Here is a 21,461-nt window from a genome sequence, read left to right as displayed (position 1 = left end):
AATTGACCGTCGCTGTTGTCCTAGCACTATGTCAGCACTTATTACAACATTGACGTTTTGATACGCGTTGCCAATCGTTTGTCTGGCTGCCAACCGGCGATTCTAATTGCCTAATAGCTTACAGCAGACATTCCAAATACGACTTGCGATCCGCATGCGGCCCGCGAAGGAAAATAAAAAAATTTAACTGTTCTCCAGATCATTGAAGAACCCAGATCATATTATGTGATACGCAAGTTATTAGTTTTTTCCAATGCAAGCTGGTTAACGTGTAGTGATTTTTATAATTTGAATATTTTGTGATATATTTTCTGTTATTGAGTGGAATTTTTTTAAATTCAAATTGGATTTTAATTTGATCATATTTTTAAGCAAACAACAACGTCCAAATTTAGAGGCCATGAACAAATTTAGTTTTGCATTTTTCATAAACAGTGTATCGGGTTAAATGGCAACAATTTCTCGCCATATTTTGATCTAAAATTCTCGAAAATTCTTGAAGAGTGGTTGATGAACAAGCATAAACCTTTTAGTCGTGGTATCCCTACAAGAAAACGTACGAACATAGCCGCAATCAAATCAGCCTAACGAGTAAGCCAGTTGAAATCGCCATATGCCGAGATCAAATAATTTGTTAAGATTACATATGTCGCATTATATCAATTGACAAAAATTGTTTACTAATCATATTTTCAGGCCGTTCTTAAGAAGTAAAAGAGAAATTGTATAGCTATTACGCACACTGATGGAATTTATAAACTCTCTGCGAAGTCAGATCAGTAGCGGACAATTCGAAACGAATAGCTCTCTGAAACCATTAAAAACTTGATATTTGAAACAATATACATATTTAGCTTCAGGTCAAATGATTCTGCTCGGTAATAGCATCCTGTGAAAAGAAAGTTAAATAATTGAACTTGACCCAAAAGCATTATGCGTCAAAGATGGCCGTTGTCTTTATCTCATCTTAAGCGACCATGCTTTAAACCTGGGATGATTGCAACCGTTTAGAGCGTCGGGCCACATTCAAAAATAAAAACTGATTGGCGCTTCACATTGCAGGATGCATTGATATAATAATGAATGTAGTAAAGCTCCTTTTATCCAGTCTGTTGCGGATTAGATGCATTGCTGGGTTCTTGAAAAGTGAATTAGAATTTAAACTCTTTTTTTTCTTATTTTTGATTGTTGTATTAACCGGTTATTTTGCATGCTTATTTTTTAATAACATTTGATATAATGGAGCTTTTGACTTGAGACTTAGAAACTAAATTCGCGGGACGCATGAAAACCACCCGGCGGGCCCCAGGTTGCTCATGCCTGCTTTAAACCATGCCTGGTGCGTTGTTTTATTTGTTAGCAAGTTACGAAATTTTTTTCTCTGCTAATAACGTTTCATGATGTGAAAGAGCTTCAAACGTTCCGAGGAATTGTGACGAACGCGTCATCTTAGGATCCCAATATTGAGCCATTCGTTAAATTTCTTTCTTGGAAGACTGTCGAACATTGATTGCGTTGCAATTTTTCATCTAAAAACTATATTCTTCCCCTTGTTTCGTTCCATTGTGCAGTGTACGTGAACAGCGCGCGATAAAAAGAGAACGATTATTCCGCCAATTCGGAAGTCAGCCTAAATTCTCTGTAAAATGGCTGCATCCGTTCCTCGCAACTAGTCAGGGAGGATATCTATTTCGACGTGAATGAATGAGTTTTTGAAAAATAAGAAATTCTAACATGAAAACAGAAAAAATAGAAAATGTCTTTTAAAGGCAGATTTGAAAATCTTTCATGAACCGAACCATGAACGTTGACCCACATGTGCAGTGAACGTATATTAAATATCGTATATTAGATATTTTTTATTTTTGTTTTTGTTAATAGTGGTTAAGGGCACTGCTATAGCTGACAAAAATCTGCTTAACTTAACTTTGCTTTAAAACATCCGATTGAGATTTCATATCAAACGCACTTATTATCACGTTCACTACTACACTGATCACTGTGAATGCGATCAACACATTGTTAACGATGTCGGACCGTTTCTGTTCTTCAACCTTATTAATGTCGAAAACAACTGCCAGAACGATAATGAGCAGCGCTTGAAATATCTGTTGATGAAACGAGAAATGTTTTTAGAAAAATCAACACCTTCAAGTCTAAAGGGCCATCTTACCTGAAGAGAAATCGATACAATGATCAGGACGAGTAGGAAGTGGTAAAATTGATGTGCTTCTCCCACGGTCAGAATGTACTTCAATTGTGATGCATTTGCAGTAAGTAGTGCAAGGTCAAGCATGCCTTGTGCAATAGATTTACGCGTTGCATAGCTGTTAAGATTCAGCCCCTTGATACTTTGAAACTGAAATGGAAGAATTTGTTAATGGTCTGGGAACTTGGTGACAAGTATTTGCTTACCAAGAACCAACTACTTACTATATCTTTCGCAGATATGTCAGGGCTATCTGTAGGTTTTACAGAATCTTGCCTTGTTGTAGATTGTTCTCCTAGTTTATTGTTTGCCATGCCTTTACTCTCGGTAGCGTCTATTGCTGTAATTGTTCAATCGCATACTGACGGCACGCGTCCCCATGAAATATTTTCAATAACCATTTTAATGCAATCTTATCTTTGCACGATAATGTCACCCGTCTCGAAGATGATGTTTCGGAGAACAACTAACAAACGTGTGATAGTCTATACACTTGACCCATACGAATACCCACTACCTGCGGAATTGTGCTGTTTAGGTTTTTTGTTACACTTAAAATTGTTATCTATCGGCACCTGATAAACGTCACCGAGCTGAAATATCGAGGACAATGTAATTTTAAATTTTGTGTAATTTTAAGTGTGGTTAACGGTTGGTTTGAAATGTAAGACGAATACTGTGCAGCGCTAATGCATGCGACACCAAACTGTACGCCATCCGTAGTGCGTTATTTGATATTCGATTCTAGAGGGATGTTGTTGTCTCACAAGGAACTGCGCATGTTCGTCAAAAGACGGTCTTTAAGGTCGCTTGGGGCCGTAGGCAGGTTGTTGTTTTTCCCAAATTGTCAAAGGAGAATGGTCGTCCACTGCTATGTGGGTTGTGAAATTTGTTGAATGGATTTGAGAAAATATTTTGTCCGCCGGAGATTGTTTTTCTTTATCTGTTTGCAAAAGTGTAAAAAAGCCTTCGGTTGCAAGAGTAGTTCATGCGAGTATGCTAGTGAATTTGTTAGTGGAAGGATGCATTAGCGCAGTAATAATTGAAACAGTGAGAATTCTCGATATTCTCGGTAAGCTCAGCGAGTGATGAACAGTTCCTGCTAGTGTTCTTCATATACGAATCATATCTATCGGAACTTACGTATATATAAGGATTATGAACGGTAAGAATGTAAACATGTTTTATGTTCAATGTTTTAAAGCAGTTTTTTAAAGTCAATTCATAATATTAAGTTTTTAAGCACAAACATTGTACAGCTACAATTTTTATGTTATTATCTGGAAAATGTTATCGTTTACACCCGGCTCACAAAAATCCACACCAAATGCCTGCTTTAGTATGAGCATTTTTCTTTAAAATTCGTTATTTAATTTAATCTAGACTGCATTTACAGCACTACTATAGTGAATATAGCATTAAGTATCATCTACTCTATTGTAATCAATAGTTATAAGCAGTTCTGAATGAATAAGTCAAATATGTAGTTTTTTTTCATTTCATACTAACAAGCAATCGCCAATATTTCCAGAACTGTCTTTATATAATGTAATATTAATTGATTTATGAAAAACATAGGTCCTTTGTTTTTTTTTTCAAACGTGCTTGACAAAAAGGACCAATTTCCATCCCGTTTCACAAAGGGGGCACGCTTCCATAGTCAGCATATTGCTGCGTCCTTGCCACTGTTAAAACGTGGACGTGCACAATCGAAGTGAATGCTTCATGTATATTTCAGATGCATCGTGATGCTTTATCCTTTATTAGAACGAGTCAAATGAAGGGAGAAGGAAAGCTAGTGGCTATGCGCAAAAAAGCTTCAAGCGACTTCTTGTAGTTGGTTGAACTGTTTGCACGGACCCATTGAGTGGGTAGATGGTGATGAAGCCAAAAGGAACTTGTTGTATCATTTTGAAGGAGTTGCCACAAAAGTCGAATCGATTTTAATATTCTATGTATTAGTATAGCTTACGATTCTTCCTGTGTTTTTTTCATATACTGAGGGAACATCCTTTACACTTAAGTTTGTTAACGAATGTATAGGGTAATCATTTATCACTAATTTTTATGTGTAATGTTTTTTCATTGTATTTGTTTTTTTTTTTTTAATAATTGTGCTTAAGTTCTGCTGTTTTTGCTTTCGTATGCAAGAAAATGTGTTTTATTTCTATTGTAAAATATATTTTACAAATCAATCAATGAAGTATTTATGTATGTTGAGCACTTAAATACGTTTTTCCTTACTTAAACTTTTAAAGCACTTACTATCTACTTTACTGTTATTTAGTCATATGCTCTTGGTTTCTGTAAAAATCATTTCATTGATAGGTCTGATAGGTTAACGAAGTAAAGCTGATATTTTGAAATTAGTTGTAATGGTGGTTTAGAGTTTAAAATAAAAATGGCTATTGTTTGTTAAGTGAATATTGTGCTTTTGAATGTATACTTCATGTGGCACATGTACTCAATGTAGCAATTGCCATTGACCAGCTTGTAGCGAACGATGTTGGAACACCAAAAGCCTCCATGCCGGTCAAACAAAGTATCACGCAGCGATAGACGGAATACATGTTGTACAAGATTGCACTAGCTGCTGCAACGTTAAGCCGAGATTTTTATAATGAAAATGTATCCCTACAATTGCTACTCGGTTACGATGCCTTAAACGTTATGAGCAAAAATTGTCCTATCCCTGTTGTGTTGTTGCCTGGACGTAATGGTTGCCTTGAGTATTGCCATGGCGTCCGACAGCGACATCGGATGAGCGTTACAGACTATTTTATTTATCTGTAGTCATTCCACCCCGTTACGCTTCGTACGATATCAGCCGTGAAGTTTCGATGCTCTTTCTTCTTAATAAAACACACACACACACATTAGTCACTTGGCTACAGCTTACTGGGTCATAGTGTGAGAATGGCGATTATTGCAGTTGTCATACAGAATTGATTTTTGTTTGACTAGCCAACGTATGCTCTCGATGCCTGAGTAAAATAACATAATTCTAATCCCAGCTTTTATGTAAAATGATAACTAAGGGTTCGATATATTTAACTTGTATATTAATTTATGTTAATAATAAATTACAGTCAAATTATTCCCACAAAAAGTATTACCAAGCTACCTATCAGTAATGCTAAAAAATATCGCTATCAATAAATTTTAATCAACGGGTAAAATGGATACTAGGGAATCTGCACCTCTTCGAATTTTCACACAGATCGAGAACCAAGCAATCGCACTAGAACATTTGCTTTGCTTCCAATTTAGAATCTGGCCCACACGTTCGTGGAATATTTCAACAACCCGCCACGAAAGTTCTGGTCGCTATTATTAACCAGGTAAATGCAGCATCCGGCGTACCAATTTTCTCACACGACTGGCATTCGTCCAAACTAAGGGGTTGTTGAAAGCTCGTTTAGCTACCGGGTTAACTAGGTAAACAGGTTGGAGTACTTACTGAAACATGTGTACTCTCAGAACAGTGAGGGCAGTGTGAGCTACTTGCCCAGTTGCAGCATTCGGTAAAGGTATAAAATTTAAATGAAATCACCTAAACAGACCCAAGAAGTCAGGTCATCGCCAGGTGGGGTTAGAGTGGTTTGGTTTGCATTCATCCAGGTTTCATGTTCGTGCCTTTGACCGTGCTTGGATGCTTCGGAGCATAGAAATCACAAGCTTCGATCACTTCAATTTAGCTTGCTACATTCGGCTCCACACAAATCGATATGTTTTAGTCTAAATTGAGATTTAAGTGGTGTTCGATTTAAGAGGCAAAATATTTATCACTTGAACGGTGAAAAAGTGCAGTGAATTGGGCGTGAATCTTACGTTTTTTTTGTTTACTATAATCCGGTAAAATTAACGCTGGAAAACTCTAGCCATCTTCAATAAGACAAATTAGTGTATGTTCGTCGAAGCTTAAAGTAAATCATCAACCGCACTCTAAAGTATTAACTATACAAAGTTGTAGCTAAATGTAGTCGAAGCACGGAGCCGGACCACCAAACATTACACCGTTTTTCATTACGATGATTCTTGAGTTGGTGGAAAGCGAAATATGTTTTTCTGCCCTAAGTAGTACCTAAACCACATCTCCAGCAGTAAGTTCCAGCTCCCCGGATCCAGCAAGAAATAAATATATTCATGAAATAGAAACATCGACCACGCGGTGCCACCGCATGACGCTGTACATGGCAAAGCAAATTTTCTTCCCATGGGGAGGTGTCCTTTCACGCAAAACTAGGACTTGTGTCTTTCTTATGACATGTCCCAAATGTCTCCATTTCCGAACCATCCACGGTTCGGTCTGTGCGTTGCGGTTGTGATTCTTTTTTACTCCCGTCATTTCTTAGCAGTTTGTTCCCTGTTGTCGGGTGGTTGTGCGCTACGCTAAGGAGCGCAGGTTTATGTTTGCAACCGTCTTAGCTCGTAGGGCTCTCTTGCGGGATGAATAAATATAAAGCGAAATGAAAACAAAATTGTACAATATTGTGCTGCTCATCTTTCACTGGATGCGTGAATCGAGATCTGTTCTGCGTCATCAGTAGGAATGATTTGTTCATAGGAATGGTAAGGAACCTTTGGGTTACCAGTATACGATGCCCGAAATTACTATAAACACACAAACAACAACAACCAGTATATGGAACAGTTCGTGGACATGCGGGAGCAGTGGCAGAGTGAGCCTGTTGATATGCTGAAACGTTACAAGTTGTAGTATTGTCTGTGCTGTGGTTCAAAGATTAGTTTCAAGGTGCTATCGAGAAACAACTTTTTTTCGCAAAAAGTATGATGAGTTTAGTGTTGATTGTGCGCTACCACTGATGGCTATTTCTTAATGCATTAAACGTCGCATTGAAGCAGATTTCTTTTTAGAAGGATGCATTTCGTATTTTTTTTATCTTTGTTCATAGTGAGCAGAACATAGTTTGAAATGATTTATTACAATACTTGAACATTTTGTAATAAACATAAAGATGGCACTTTGATAGCTCTAAAAAAATGAAAGTATTTAAATAAAGATATATTTAAATCAAAATTTTTATTGCTACTTATGGTCATTCATACATACTAAAGATTTATGTCCTTGATATCAGCGAGAGCTCTTTACTGCAATCTTTAGGCTGATTATCCATGTATAGTTTGTAGCAGACCACGCAAAAAACTGATAACCAGATAACCAGAACACAAGGAAAAAACAAAGCAATACAAATTCTGTTTCGTCCACGTTTCTTTTTTTTATCCAGTGCGCTCGCCAGGTGTCGGAAAGTCTTAAGAATTCATGTTGTTTTCAGGTGTGGGCCGGATTGCGACTGAAATGAAAATAAATGCCACGGATTAGTTTACTGTTATTGCCCTTGCTTACCGCAGTGATTGTTCGGTATTTCCCACCAGTTTTGCGTTCTTCCTGTTATTTCGTCATTTTTTTTTTGCTTCTTCTATTTCATGTTTAGTGTATGCCTTCTGAAATGGTTCGTGTAATATCGTTCTGTAGCAAGATGTGACTGCACATCGCAGGAAAGGATATTGCATCGGGCGTTCACTTACAAACTCGTTGTGTGGGCTTTTTTGTTTTCCTTTGACCAATTATTGAGCCTTCATCCAAAGCATTTTGGCACCTTGGTTCCGTCCAGCCAGTCAAGCCTGACGCACTCGGCACAAACAAATACGAGTGGCACGTTGGTGTACACTACACCCGTTCTGCCGTTTACCGTGCTGGTACCGTGCCACCACTAGCAGCCATTTTAATTGTACTTTATGTCTACGGAGTTTCCGGCCACTGACTGCGAGTGCTACGCAGAAGTCTCTGAGGAGTCTTTCGATTCTTACGAATGGTCAGGTTCATCCTGGTGCGCTTTGATTACTTCTCTCTCCCTTCGCTTGAGGTTTCGGTATTTGGTCTACTTAATTATGCATACAAATACGCCCAACGTGAAGCCCTCGGTTGCGTTTAAACAGCGAGATTGAGTCAAGTACGTATTCCATTTCTATTCAACAAATTAGGCGGCTGGCACTATACAGGTAACAAAAAAAAACAAATTCACCTAAAGCAACAAACACACCCTCAGTCAATTTCAAATCGTTGGAAATATAGCAATCATACATTAAGTGGTAAATTAAGCTGAACAAAAGGCAACTAAAAGGCGTTTAGCCTAATTTTTTAGATCGATGTTTAAGTGTTGCGTGAACATATCTTCAACCGGTTCGACATCGCGTTGGTAAAACTCACTATACCTAGTTCTTTGCTCGATTAAATATATACGATTTCTTCTTTATAACTATTAATCACATATTTCATATTTGTTAATCTTTTTGTATTTTTTTCTATATATTCAATTTATGTTCTCGGTAGAGTATTCAAAAAAATGTTCTTTGTTTTAATGTTTGTAATTATAAAAAAATAATGAATTTTCATAAGAGGTAAGATTAAGAACAGGGTGTTCCCCAGTTTTACCTAAATTGATACAAAATAATGTAACTGTTTTGCATTTGGTTTTAGAAATGCAGTACTTTTTAAATTGATCAGTATCGCGTAAAGGTTTTTTCTTCTTCTAAACATTCCTTGAGATCTTATAGAGCTGAGACCCTGATAATTGCACGACAAGACTCGCTGGATGATAAACAAAGGTTCACTTTGTTTTACTACTAAAGGTGCATCAACCCAATCACCCAACACCAGGCATGCCTGTAACCAATCCTCTGTATTCTTGCCTTAATGACCTATGCTATCTGCCTTATTATTGGTTGCTAGACCTTTTTGTCATATAGCCGGATTTGCGATTAAGTATTCACCCTGTCGTGGACCGATGATAAATAATACCTACTTTGATATTTCTACGTCAGCTAACTACTGCTCCTAACTAATATGTTATATGTACATAAAGCGTTGGTTAGATGCCTTGGTATTCAAAAAACAATCAATGTGGCATGTAAGCAAGTTTTATACTATCGTGACGTTGTGTAAAATTTAATTTTGTGTACTTCGAGTGATGGCTATATTATGAAAACGACAAACCGATCACATTAAATTAAGTTGATTCACATGATAGTCAAACATTTCTGTGAGTTGTTCAATTTAACCGACATTCGATCGTGAACCTGTTGCGTACAAAGTGAAACGTTTAAAGTTCGAGATGTATGTTGCTACGCATTGTCAATTTCTTATCTATCTCTTTGCTATCATTGTTGTCGATCTTGTTCTACCTATCTGGTTATTTACCTGTGACATTAATCATCCATAACTTAATTGTCTGGTTAGACCGGTGTGTACAAAACACGGTCACGGTCCAGTTGAGATTTTAACTCAGTTTATGCCTGCTATTGAGCTATACATACATAAACCATATCTTTCAATAACGAGTAAAGCCTCCTATAGGGAGAACCATCAATGCCTGGTGGAATTATTTCAAATACACCAAACCAAGGGAAATGTCCTACTTATACTGCTTCGCCGTTGGACAACCTCTCATTGCTTTGCAACCGTGGGTACTGTTGATTTCTGCATCTTACCCATATCGTATTACAATGAAATTGTACCCCATTTTGGTTTATTTACGTCTAGCCACCATAAAAAAACGCTGCCCTCCGAGTTGCCCTTCGCGTGGTTATATGAGTTTGTTGCCGTTATCGCTGCTAAAGAAGTGAAATAGAGAACACATTATGGATGTAGGAAAACCCGAAACAATGAGTCATCGTTCCCCATCTACCGAGTAAATCTAATACAGACAAACAAACAACACACACACACACATTAACATTTAAATACATTCGCTGTGTTTTATAAGGTCCGTCCCAATACCGGTCAATGCCGAAATACAGTAGATTTGTATAAATGATCGATCGGTTAGGAAAATCACACATAGTTATACACTTTTACTTGTTTCGAAAAGGCCAAAAAGAGATCGCCAAAAAAAGAAAAATAAGGCCAGCTGGAAAACGCATTAATCGTCCGTTGAATGGTGTTGCCGTAATATGCGCCTTCATCCTAGTAGTATGTTAGTATTAGTAACGTGTAGCATTCACTTCCCTTGTTTTGTTGACTGACGGGCAGGTTTCTCTGCATTCCCTAGCACAATGTATAATGTGTACAAGACGGCAATGGCTGTACATCTCTTCTCCCTTCCAAAACTTCAAGGATGAATTGTGGCGGAGTGCCACGAGTACAGAAACGAGTGCGGTATTAGTGTTAGGCTTGCCCCTCTACAGTATTGGTTAGTATTAAGGGGTGATTCAACAATGTAGTCTTCATATATATTTAGGCACAGTGACACAATGCATCGAAATTGAGGATTGTATCGGGTTTTAAAGTATAAAGTCTGTAACACTTATGCTTGTCCCAAAGCCAATACATTGTGAAACATTTCGCATATTTTCCGGCATCGTACAATGTGAGCCAGACCTGTGAGAAGTTTAATACACCGACGAATTTCAGTACGCTCGCACTTGACGTCACGCACTCATGGTTTGGTGTTTTTGTATCCTGCGCAGTTTTTCTGGCATTTTCGCTCTCTTTATCTCACTGTACTATTCATACTCTCTCTCTCGCATACACAAACACACACACACGCATACTTCTAAATGCGGTGGAAAATTGAAGTAGTATTCTTCCATCGAAGCATGCTCGTTTTTCCACGGGTCTTGTGTGCGTGCGTGTGTGTACAAGCTCGGGATCGTTCTCGGGCGGAGCTAGTTCGTTCGTCATGCACACCCGAGCTCAAAAGGACATCAGCTTCTGTAGGAGAAAGGTGTACCACCGCCCGTGCACGGTGGCCGGATAGTGAAGGACGGTGAGATTACAAGTGAGAGCGTTTTTTTTTCTTAGTGATTTTGCGTTCGATGTTCGTAAAGTGAAATGGGAAATTATTAAAATTTTAATTCTGAATGCATTCGCTGGTGAAGGTGCACAACGGTTACGGAAAAATGTGAACGGTTGGTTGGTACCGGCACAGGAAAATAATGGAATTCTGTTCGGCAAGCTTAACGGGGTTTTCATTCGTTATATAATGGTTTGTGGGACGACCTATATTGGATATAGATAATGGTGAATAAACGGTGGTGGATAAATTTGTCCGAGTGCAGTGCAATGATGTGACAGTAAAGTAGAGCCATCGTTCGGTTCTTCATAGGTGTAATATTATGTGAGTTGCGGTGCAATATTTTGTCTTGCAATTAATTTGTTACTTGAAAACAAAAAAAAATCGTAAATATTTGTCATGTTTTATGTTTTTGAGCCACAATGCGTGTACTGTTGTTACGCACAACAAGCTCATTCACGCGTAAAACTGCAAAGCATAGGAAATGTTTGAAACTTCGCTTTTATCACCTCATTATGACCGGCGCCCGGTGCGCTGTAGAAACGTTCGCTTCCAGTAGTGTGCTTGAGATCTTTTACTCTAGATTCTGAAACATGTCCACTGTTAAAAAAAAATAACACAACATCGCGCACATCTCTGTGATGCAGTAATGAGATACTTTTCAATTCCTGTGAAAAATTCGCTCGAGAAACCGAAACAAGACATCGAAGTATCCTTTGTGTGGAAATGAAATGAAAGATACCATCAGGACCACTATTGAAAGCAAAAGAAAGATAGATTAAGCTAACGAGAGATAGAAAGAGCACGAGTGAAACTAAAGGAATGAGTTAGCTACATTTTATAGGAAAAAAACGGGAGAAAGAGACAGACAGAAAGACATTTGAAGAAAAATGGAACAAAGTTGATTAGATTTTCCTTCTTCGGCAGCCGACCGCTAACAAACGGTACTATTGTTGGAAAAAACAACGAACAGTAGAAAAGAAAAGCACACTTGGAACTTGCACTGCAGTCCAGCGTTTATGTGTTGAAGTAGTTTCCGCGGTTTTCTTGCGCCGTGTACTGGACTCCACTGTACTGGAGATGATTAATAATTAAAATCTAATTTGTTCACAATGCGAAACGAGAATACCGCTGAGTGGAAAACTGCAAAATCGGTCATCGTATGAAGAAGCGAAAGTAAAAGAATGTTGGCGAAATGTTGGCAGTTAAACAACATACAGTTGTGCAACTATCCTGGACAGTGATTGCTTATGTAATTCAATGTTTTTTTCCAATAACTGGGCAGGATATTTGACATCGAATGAAAATAGCACAATTACTAGAATATGTTTGCCTTACAGGGCAATATTTGAGATTAGCATTGCTCTTACAAACATAATGAAATCATATAACATTCAAGCACCGTATAATGTATGTATAAAAATACATAACATTCATTTAAATTTTGGATTTATCTACAACACTGCGCTGTGTAGCATAAAACTTGAATATAAGTAATTAATTAAAATAAAGATCAGTGTCCCAGTTAGACAACATGCCAGTTTTACAAAAGAAGAAGGAAAAAATGTTTTAGTCCCGTTCTCAAATCATAACAGGGAGTAGGTACGTTATGTTTGATACGGATTATTATAATAATTATGTTTTGCGGTCATAATTTATCTTTTCAAAAATTGAAAAAGTTTAATTATTGTTACTTTTTTTACAGTGAATGTTTTTTAATTGTTTAGAACAATATTTTAATTATCACAGTGTATCGCATTTGCAAAATATGTGGAAATTGTGAAAAAAATCTAAACCACTATAAATCATACAATATCCCACCTAAACATAATTACCATAATTCTATGTGCAAGTGACTACGCTGAAATCATCTTATCCATCGCTATGTTTTATGCTGCGTTGTGAATCTGTTAAAGTTATTTTTCGAAAACTGGACACATAAAACTGAAACATCTCAAAGTGGGAATTCGGTTCGTGCTTATAACCACCAATAGTTGACCATTATCAGTGCAAAAGTGGAACAACAGCAAGGCTTTGAAGAAATGCAAATAAAACCTGTAGGCAAAGGTACAACTGTTGAAATGCATTGGGTTTGTGCAATCAATTTTCATGAGGATTATGCTTAATAATCATAAAGGTATGTATAGTCATTTATTCGAATTTTTATGTATGTAGTATCCTGTCAGGATATTGCTTGAGTATCTATTTGAGTAACTGATATGGAGACAAGGCAGAGCTGATAAGTGGTGCAACTGTCAATAGCGATTTATTGCTGTTTATAAATATTTTGAACTAAAACCACATTTATTACAAAAAATGTGTAAACTAATTGTTGTAAACACTTTTCACTTATGTTCACTATTGTAAACATTTTTTATAAATACATGAATTTGTTGGATATTCAACCACAAACATTTAAATGAAAATAAATATGAAATTAGTTTCAAAAATAAAAACCAGCAAACACAAATATACTGGTTTATAAAACTAATTGGCATGTGGCAATACATACTCGATACACGCTGATTTGTTCGGTTGCAGTCAATAGCATATATCGGGGAATATCTGTATAAGGTTACAGAGCGTTGGGTTTTCTCGTAGCAAATTATTGTATGGAAATATCTGTAAACTCCAACTCCAAACTTTCATTAAATTGAATGACGTTCGTTAAGTATTCAAGGCGTCTCCGATCGGTTTAGCTGATAGCGGTGACGGTGGATAACACGCCAAGACTGGCGATGGACTGGAGCAAAGCGCTAACTATACGAATAGGTGAAAAAACTAAAACAAGCCAGTTATGCCAGGTCTGGAACTAGCTAATCGTTACACAAAACAGAAGCCAAAGGAAGATGTTTGAGTTCCACTAGTTCCGTGGAATCGAAAGATTTCATTAAAATCAATATTAATCGTTTACAACACATAATGCAATAAACAGTAAGGCATTTTTGTAAATGAGTACTGATCCATTTTATTACTTTCCTAAATCTATGTTCTATTTCCAACCAATTGGAATGTTCCATTAGATACCACAGACAAAGTGTAACTGCAGGGTAATGTCTATATTGGGGCTGGCAGTTGATTCCTACAAGGCAGGACCGGACTCTCGTACGCAGAACTAACTATCCTACTTCGGGTAAACAAATGACACGGAAAGCCAGAAATGGCACTTCAATACTTCTTGAGGTTGTACTGCCATACAAAACGAAGAGAATTTCTATATGGAAGAGATGTAGATTTATTAGATTAAACTTCAACAATTATTTATGATGTATGCTTACCTCGAAAAGCAAATTCTGTTTCAAGGTTATTCTTAACCATTTTGTGCCCGATCGATTTTAACCATCCGATAAGGTATGCAATACGAACGAATCAATCATACGAATGAAACCGTTCAGATCATAAATAAATTATGTTCCACGAAGCATTGTAACACCCCCGTAACATGTTGAATGATAAACAACATTTCAATTCCTATGGTTTGTACGGGTAGGACAAATTATTGATGTCCTTTTTCCCAACAACGTAGTCAAAATAAAGCGGATGATCCATCTATCTACCTAAAGGTTGCGTGGATTGGATTGTATGTTGTTTCTTCGTAAATCATTTTCTAACTTGTTTCTGAATTAGGGAAATGGGAAGATTGGTAAAGTTCAATTTCCTGTCCAGCGACATTGGGGTTGCGATTCAAATTTTAGAATCTATGCAATAGAACTGTAGATGGAACGATGTAGCGTGCATTGATCACGGTTGAAAACTCATTTTCAAAAAGTGATTTCATTCCATAAATGAAACAAACCTTTTGGAATAAGTTATTTAAATTCGTATACCAAACATAGTACTAGGGTAGCACTAATCTTAGCAGATTAGTTTCTGCGATGTGTAATGATGTCTTAGGATACATTTTAATGTTTTATGTTAGCAAATGGTATAAAAAATGTTAATATCATACGCCAAAGAGTACTCTGATGATGCAAACGAAAGTTTGGATATGTATTTTTGTTGTTGTATTAAATGTCTTTATAGTACAACATTTGTTTGATTAGTTGAACAAAACAGAAGAGTGATGAACAATGGCAATGTAAGAGTTGGTAGAAGATTAAAGTAAAATTGTTCTGTATGTTTCGATAGAATTGTATATGATAATAATATTCTGTAATGAAATTCAGCGCTATATAAGCTACCGAGTTTCAAACGGCCATTTTCATTTTGATAGCAGACTGAGGATTGTAATTCACGATCTCAAAATCAGCAAAATTAAAATCATCGATTGCCTCTACTTTACGCTTGATTATAAGCGATGGAAACTTGCTAGGTGTCCTCTCTATTTGTTCACGAAGCGCATCGACATGGTTCAGATAGATGTGGGTGTCACCAGTAGTATGGACAAATTCTCCTGCCTGAAAGCGTCAAAAAACATTTGCATAATTTCATTCATCAATCTGTTATGATAATACCATTTACCTTCAGTCCAGTAACATGGGCGATCATATGGGTCAGCAACGAGTAGCTAGCAATGTTAAACGGAACACCCAATCCTACATCAGCCGATCGCTGATACATCTGGCAAGACAACTCTCCATTGCCAACAAAAAACTGTGCCAAGCAGTGACACGGCGGTAAGGCCATGTTGGGAATATCGGAAGGATTCCAAGCGCTCATGATGATTCGACGATCGTAAGGATTGTTTTTTATTTTGTGTATCACTTCTGCCAACTGGTCGATTCCCTGTCCTGTGTAATCGTCGTGGCATGTTTTATATTTTGCACCAAAGTGACGCCACTGAAAGCCATAAACTGGACCTAAGTCACCTGCGGATGGGTAAAAACGTATTTGAAGCGCATGTAACCATTTCAGGTATGAATGTCACTCATTCTGCAACCACAAACAGTCCCTTACCTTCCTCTCGGTCCGTAAAGCCGCAGGAATCCAAATATTCTCGAGTGCTGTTGCCATCCCAAATACGAATGCCTTTATCCTGCAGTTCCTTAGCATTGGTTGAACCCTTGATAAACCAAAGTAGTTCTTCAGCAACGCCTCTAAAGAATACCTTCTTTGTTGTTAACAACGGAATGGTTCCATCGCGAAGACTGAATCGCATCTGGCTGCCGAATATTGACAAAGTGCCCACGCCTGTCCGATCAAGCCGCTTGCTCCCTTTATCGATGATGTCTCGAATCAACTGCAAATATGCTTGCTCTTCTACATTGCATTGATTTTCGCCGTCCACAGTAACTACATTCCCGTTTTCAATTTCCATAGTTCACACACTGTTCTCTGGTTTTTACACTGCCTTTATAATGCCTACAGGCGTGTTTGTGTTTGCGTGACGAATGATTTGGCGCCATAATATCGTGTTTGACAGGTTGGGATTGATGGCGATCATTTTTGCGATGTTTTTAAAGTAGTTGCCGTTTAAATAAAATTATGAATCCCCAATTGAACACTCCAAACATGGTTACAGCCCAGGGGGTGCGAGTAACAGCGTTTAGATTGTTACGATAAAACATTGAGTTTTAGTTATTATTTTTTGTTGTTGTATTTTTGATAATGAGCTGTTCCGAGACCGCTGTGCGCTTTGCTGCGATGCTGTCAAATGGTACAGAACAATATCCGGACAACGTAATAAAATTTGAAAAAAGCCTCATTGCTTTATAGCAACTTTAATGAAGGCATTCAATTATTTTGGATCTTTTAGCAAAATTGAATTTCAGTTTTGTGAATCACTTTGATTACGCTTTTGATCTAATCTTTAAGGTAAAATAGCAAATTCGGTAATATACGACTCAACAACCCGCCCAGCCATAGGTTCAAATTTCAGACGAAGCTGAACTCAAGGTTGAGGTTTACTTATTTTACGAATAATGCAAGCCACAAATAACTAACTCTTAGGCATGGCAGGATGTCAAGCTCGAAATCTCCCAGATCGCTAAAGGCAGGCGTAAAAAGTACACTGCACCGAAAACATTTTTTTTGTTCATTTACGCATCCCTACAATCGCAGGATATTTTGACCTGCCTATTACGGCGTTGATTAATTCTGTTTAACCGGGGGCGGCCCGGTGGTGCATGTGATAAACGGCGCCGTTCCACACGGCAGGACCGGGTTCAAATCCCATCCGGACCGTCCCCTCGTAGCAAGGACTGACTATCCGGCATTAAAAGCCAAGAAGTAGAAGAACCGTCGCTGGATTGCTGACAGCCCGGCGTAGGGACGAACCATACGAATAGGATAATTTCAAAAGCACTAAACTAAAAGAACAAGCATGGTTATCACGTAAACTTGCACTAGCACTAGGTATTTGAATAACAAATAAAGATTGTTGAACTGCGCTTGTTAATAATAATATTTCGTTTGTTTTCTTTCAGGAATGCTACTTAAATCATTAACAAATTTCCAATTTTTGATAAAGTACAGATAGATGGTAAGTGTTTGAAACAAAGTAAATTACTCATCGCATTGTGCATACCATTTACTATTTGTTGAATTTATGAACATTTTAAGAATTTTTTTTCTACATATAGTAAATTAGGGTAGAATAGTTGTAACAGCGCTAGTCTTAAACTAGACGGTATCAGTACGAAAATCTCGTTATGACCGTTCCATCGTAGCAAGGACTATCCAAATACGTGGTGAAAATCATTCCAACAAACCAGTTTGTGACAAGTATGATCTAATAGGCCATCACTCCAAGAAGAAGCAGAATTTATTTAGTGTCACTTCCTAATCCATCAGATGCGGTGTAAACCTTACAGAATTTGCATGTTATAATGGTAAAGTAAAAGTTATTTCAAGATTCTTTGCAAGTTCAACAGGAATGTGTGGAGGTGGATGTGAAATCCTTACCTCTGTCCGGATCTAAATCATTAATAATTTGGTCCTAGATATAGAGCTTTCCTGACTGATACATCTGTAACGTCGGAAAGCTTTGCAAGTGTGTAAGTTGCTATGTACACAATTTATTTCATCTTGCAAAAGCTCTAGAAAATTGGAAAGATTCCACATCTACCTCCACGTATTCCAGTTCAATTTAAAAAGAATTTTGAAATGCCTCAAATTTTACAACGTGAACTCAAAAACACGTTTGGAAACTGTTGCACGATAATCCAATTGATTAATTGATTGATTGATTGATAAATTGGTTCAAAGCTTTCTTAATTTGTATAAGTTTAACTGAAACCTAATTCAAATGTTAGCTCTTGCTACGACACAGTTGATGTAGATTAGATTGAAACAACCGTTTTGTAACGTGTGAACGTGATAAAACTTAACATAAATTTTTTACACATTTATTTCTGTGTAGCTATTTGTCAACTTACAAGGTACAAGTAACATATTTGGTAGTTGAATTTCACAAACAAACTCTAAACAAAGCTTGTTACAAAAGTTAGGGAATATTACAAAGTTTCATTACAGAAAGTTCGCTCCATAAAATATTTGCCACTCACAATAGGGTTCACTTAAGATGTCTGCTTCTATTTTAAGGGACATACGGAAGGGTCATACATGAAATATTCACTTGAAAAAGCACATTTCGCATAAAAAGGCTAGCGAAAGCGTAACATTCTATTACGTTCGGTTACTGTCGAGAATGTACAGGGGAAAGAGCGAAAAAATCAGCGACCGTTTGCGGTACGGTAAAAAAATAGATACATTTGCACAAACTTCAGAGCAAAACAACACAACTTGATGTTGGCTTGCAGGACCGTGAACAAGCGGAAAATGTGAACCTTCGCATATAAACATCAATGAGTCAGGTAATAAAACCTCATGTACACAGGAACATCGTAATGCCCGGAGTCGTTACGAAGTACAAATATTTTTATTGCTGCGAGGTTGGCCGCTTGGCGTGTACTTTTTCTTTGTGGCATTGAGTAATGGGTCACTCGATCTAGCATGGATTACAGGGTTGTATTAATTTACAAGTAAATGTTTTGTTGTGTTCAAGAGGAAAAACCCGCCTTTTGGAATTGGCAGTAAAGCTAAAGCATGAGCTAAGGCATTGACGCTTACAATGTTTTAACCAAAAAAATACAAACAATTTTTAGAAGGAAAATGAATTGAAATTTAATTAAAATTGGGTACTGAAATATAGTTTCAGTAATTGATGAATTCTTTCATGATTTATTTGTCATGTGCCAGTGTGAAGAAGGTTTGTCTAGAATGAGATCTTTGAATTGCTTCTTCCATCTGTAATATTTATGTTGCTTCTAGAAGATCTTGGTGGATTGTATTGGTGGATTGTACGATAAAAGCAAATGCTATGAAATTGATACCATTAGCTGGCATTTTCGGAAGGCTTTATGAGTGCCTTATCACAAGGTTCAAGTTGATTGTATTAGAGTTGATGTGATGTTCGCATGGAGCCCTAACGGATCGATTCCAGACATTAGGGCGCCAATGCAAAGCTACATTTCTCCGTCCGCCAACACCTCACCTCCGTTTACGCTTTGATATGCTTGCAAAGTTCTGGGGCCAGTACAAAGCTTTCAAGGTCATTTTGTATCAGGCATTCCAAACATCGATCGTGCATGGTGTCGCGTGGGTGATAGCGCGTGGTCGGATGGAAATGAGCAAAAGTGACCAATAGAAAACGATGCAAAGGTGATAGACACGAAGGTGAAGGATAAAACGTTTCGCTATTTCCCTTGAGGCGAGATTCTACTGCACGTGCGAGCGAACGATGACCTTCATGGTCCGGCATTGCATGCATTGTATGCTGATGTGTCAGCAAAATGGACGACTTAAGATTCAAATAGAGAAACAATAGCACAATGACTAACTATGGATGATAGTTATGTATCAAAGTAAAATGGTGTTGGTTTAAAAAAACATGGAAATAATAAAGAGTAGGGATATGAAAGTGAAAATACATTATGATTACGTAGATATAACGTAGCTTTCATGGTTTGTAGAATTACTGATCTTACAAACTGTTAATGGACGGCGGTTTCTATGCCTAAGTTATTAGTTTTATCAAGTACAATATAGTTTACAAACTTTGATAGAAATACATAAAGAGAGAACATGATTGACACTTTCAAAGAAAGGATAGATTGGAATATTAGAGTATGATTAGGAGCGAATATTAACTTTGTTTGTAGGAGCAGAAGATACCAAGCACAAGATATTCCAGAGAATTTACTAAACGTATTCTCCAAGGTCGCTATCTGGGAGCAGACTGAAGATGTACGAGATATTCTCTTCATCCTGATTAGTAGCGATCCATGTTCTACCTTTTTCTTTGCCAACAAGTGGAGTGTGTAGTACTCTGGCTCGATGACAGCTGTTTCTCCATACAAATTGAAAGGATGCAGAGGGTGACTTCGAGTCCAGGAAACGTGTCGATCATAATCTGATTTCGAGAATAAAAACAAAAAATTGAGTCCCAACCACTGGACATCGACACTGTACCAATACATCAATAGTACCCTTGAGAAAATTTCAAGGGAATGAGTAATCTAATCCTGACAGCCTGTAAGATTTCCAAAAATAATTTAATTAAATTTAATTTTAAAATCACTAGACTAAGATTTATCATCTGATTTATGAACTGATTGCGTAATGGTCACGAAATGCTTGTTCCAGCTAATCATCCGAATGATCAACTTCCAACAATAGGAGGTGTTGCCCAATTCAGCATATCTTGTTATTGTTATTTTTACGCTGCATCGTTTGAACATGTGCCAAACAAGTAGCAGCATGTCAATGGATGTGAGTTGATGCAATATATGGGCATTTTTGGCAATTGTCCAAATTTTGCCAACGACTTTTGTTACTCATCCATCGGGTCGGCTATAGTAAGCGTTGTTCAGATTGATCGCTCTCCTCAATTCAACTTGCAATACAAACTGTACATCTCTTGAAAAGTGTTCTCTCTGAACACATGGATACCTTCACAAGTGTGTCAAAAGCTTCAGTTTCCACTTTCGTTAAAAGTGTTGTTTGGTAGTTCGCTGGATGTGCATTTATTGGGGATGGTTTGATTATCACGAATATTATGATTCTTTTGTTATGGTCAAAAATAAGTACATAATAAACTCCTGAATCTTGCAGCAAACGAGTTGAAAACTGGTCTTTGTCTGCTCTTTCTTCAGCACAAAAAGGGACTGCAGGACATATGTTTGCTCTCAACGATAGTTCCTGGTTAATGGTTTCACTACCATGAATTTAATTTTGCTTGCAGAACTTCAGGGTGTGACTGAAATGATTTCAAATAGAACAAGGTGAGAGAAGGTCTCGAGGATGTTAGGCATATACATAGTTTCACATTCTGCTAGAAATGAGCCATCTTCGTATGAGTTTGGGAAATGTAGGGTATAAAAGATGTTTCACGTAGAACGAGTTTTATTGAAACTCCAAGCAAGCAAAAAAAAAACAGCAATATCCGTAGGTCGGTGTTGATGTTAACTTTTGTTCGAGTTTGGTTTGTTTTGTTC

At 37.4% G+C, this 21,461-nt stretch overlaps 3 protein-coding genes across 6 annotated transcripts in view; 1 reads left to right on the top strand and 2 right to left on the bottom strand.

The window, feature by feature from the left end:
* Window positions 1-1,839: 1,839 nt before the first annotated feature.
* LOC125769983 (ninjurin-2-like) lies at window positions 1,840-2,773 on the bottom strand. Its single transcript, XM_049439097.1, has 3 exons — window positions 2,434-2,773; window positions 2,174-2,359; window positions 1,840-2,108 (listed from the first exon to the last, which is right to left on the bottom strand). The coding sequence occupies exons 1-3, from the start codon at window positions 2,521-2,523 to the stop codon at window positions 1,923-1,925; spliced, it is 462 nt and encodes a 153-aa protein (XP_049295054.1). The 5' UTR covers window positions 2,524-2,773; the 3' UTR covers window positions 1,840-1,922.
* Window positions 2,774-3,058: 285 nt separating this feature from the next.
* Window positions 3,059-21,461, top strand: part of LOC125769966 (protein Fe65 homolog) — a 34,240-nt gene continuing 15,837 nt past the window's right edge. Inside the window, exons 1-2 of one of the 4 annotated variants that reach the window (XM_049439064.1) lie at window positions 3,060-3,374; window positions 17,391-17,446. Coding sequence is in view for 2 of the 4 variants with exons in the window: in XM_049439061.1 (XP_049295018.1) it covers window positions 13,135-13,162 (28 nt within the window). In the remaining 2 variants the exon portion in view is untranslated. Of the gene's footprint in view, window positions 3,375-12,787; window positions 13,163-17,390; window positions 17,447-21,461 lie in introns of those variants that run through there. The other 3 variants (XM_049439063.1, XM_049439062.1, XM_049439061.1) reach the window with 3 other exon arrangements.
* LOC125769973 (thymidylate synthase) lies at window positions 14,767-16,576 on the bottom strand. Its single transcript, XM_049439085.1, has 3 exons — window positions 15,922-16,576; window positions 15,487-15,833; window positions 14,767-15,422 (listed from the first exon to the last, which is right to left on the bottom strand). The coding sequence occupies exons 1-3, from the start codon at window positions 16,280-16,282 to the stop codon at window positions 15,213-15,215; spliced, it is 918 nt and encodes a 305-aa protein (XP_049295042.1). The 5' UTR covers window positions 16,283-16,576; the 3' UTR covers window positions 14,767-15,212.

This window comes from Anopheles funestus, chromosome 3RL, assembly GCF_943734845.2.
Source record: "Anopheles funestus chromosome 3RL, idAnoFuneDA-416_04, whole genome shotgun sequence".
NCBI lineage: Eukaryota > Metazoa > Arthropoda > Insecta > Diptera > Culicidae > Anopheles > Anopheles funestus.
The sequence above is the reverse complement of the archived record's forward strand: the minus strand, read 5'-3'. Positions and strand labels throughout refer to the sequence as shown.

Bases quoted from the DNA above. Each gene is read 5' to 3' on its own strand.
- LOC125769983 (XM_049439097.1), bottom strand. From the start codon at position 2,523: ATGGCAAACAATAAACTAGGAGAACAATCTACAACAAGGCAAGATTCT. The intron at 2,360-2,433 runs GTAAGTAGTTGG...CTTCCATTTCAG, and splicing joins ACATATCTGCGAAAGATATA to TTTCAAAGTATCAAGGGGCT. The intron at 2,109-2,173 runs GTAAGATGGCCC...TTTCATCAACAG, and splicing joins TTGTATCGATTTCTCTTCAG to ATATTTCAAGCGCTGCTCAT.
- LOC125769973 (XM_049439085.1), bottom strand. From the start codon at position 16,282: ATGGAAATTGAAAACGGGAATGTAGTTACTGTGGACGGCGAAAATCAA. The intron at 15,834-15,921 runs GTAAGGGACTGT...ACCCATCCGCAG, and splicing joins CTTTACGGACCGAGAGGAAG to GTGACTTAGGTCCAGTTTAT. The intron at 15,423-15,486 runs GTAAATGGTATT...TGACGCTTTCAG, and splicing joins CCCATGTTACTGGACTGAAG to GCAGGAGAATTTGTCCATAC.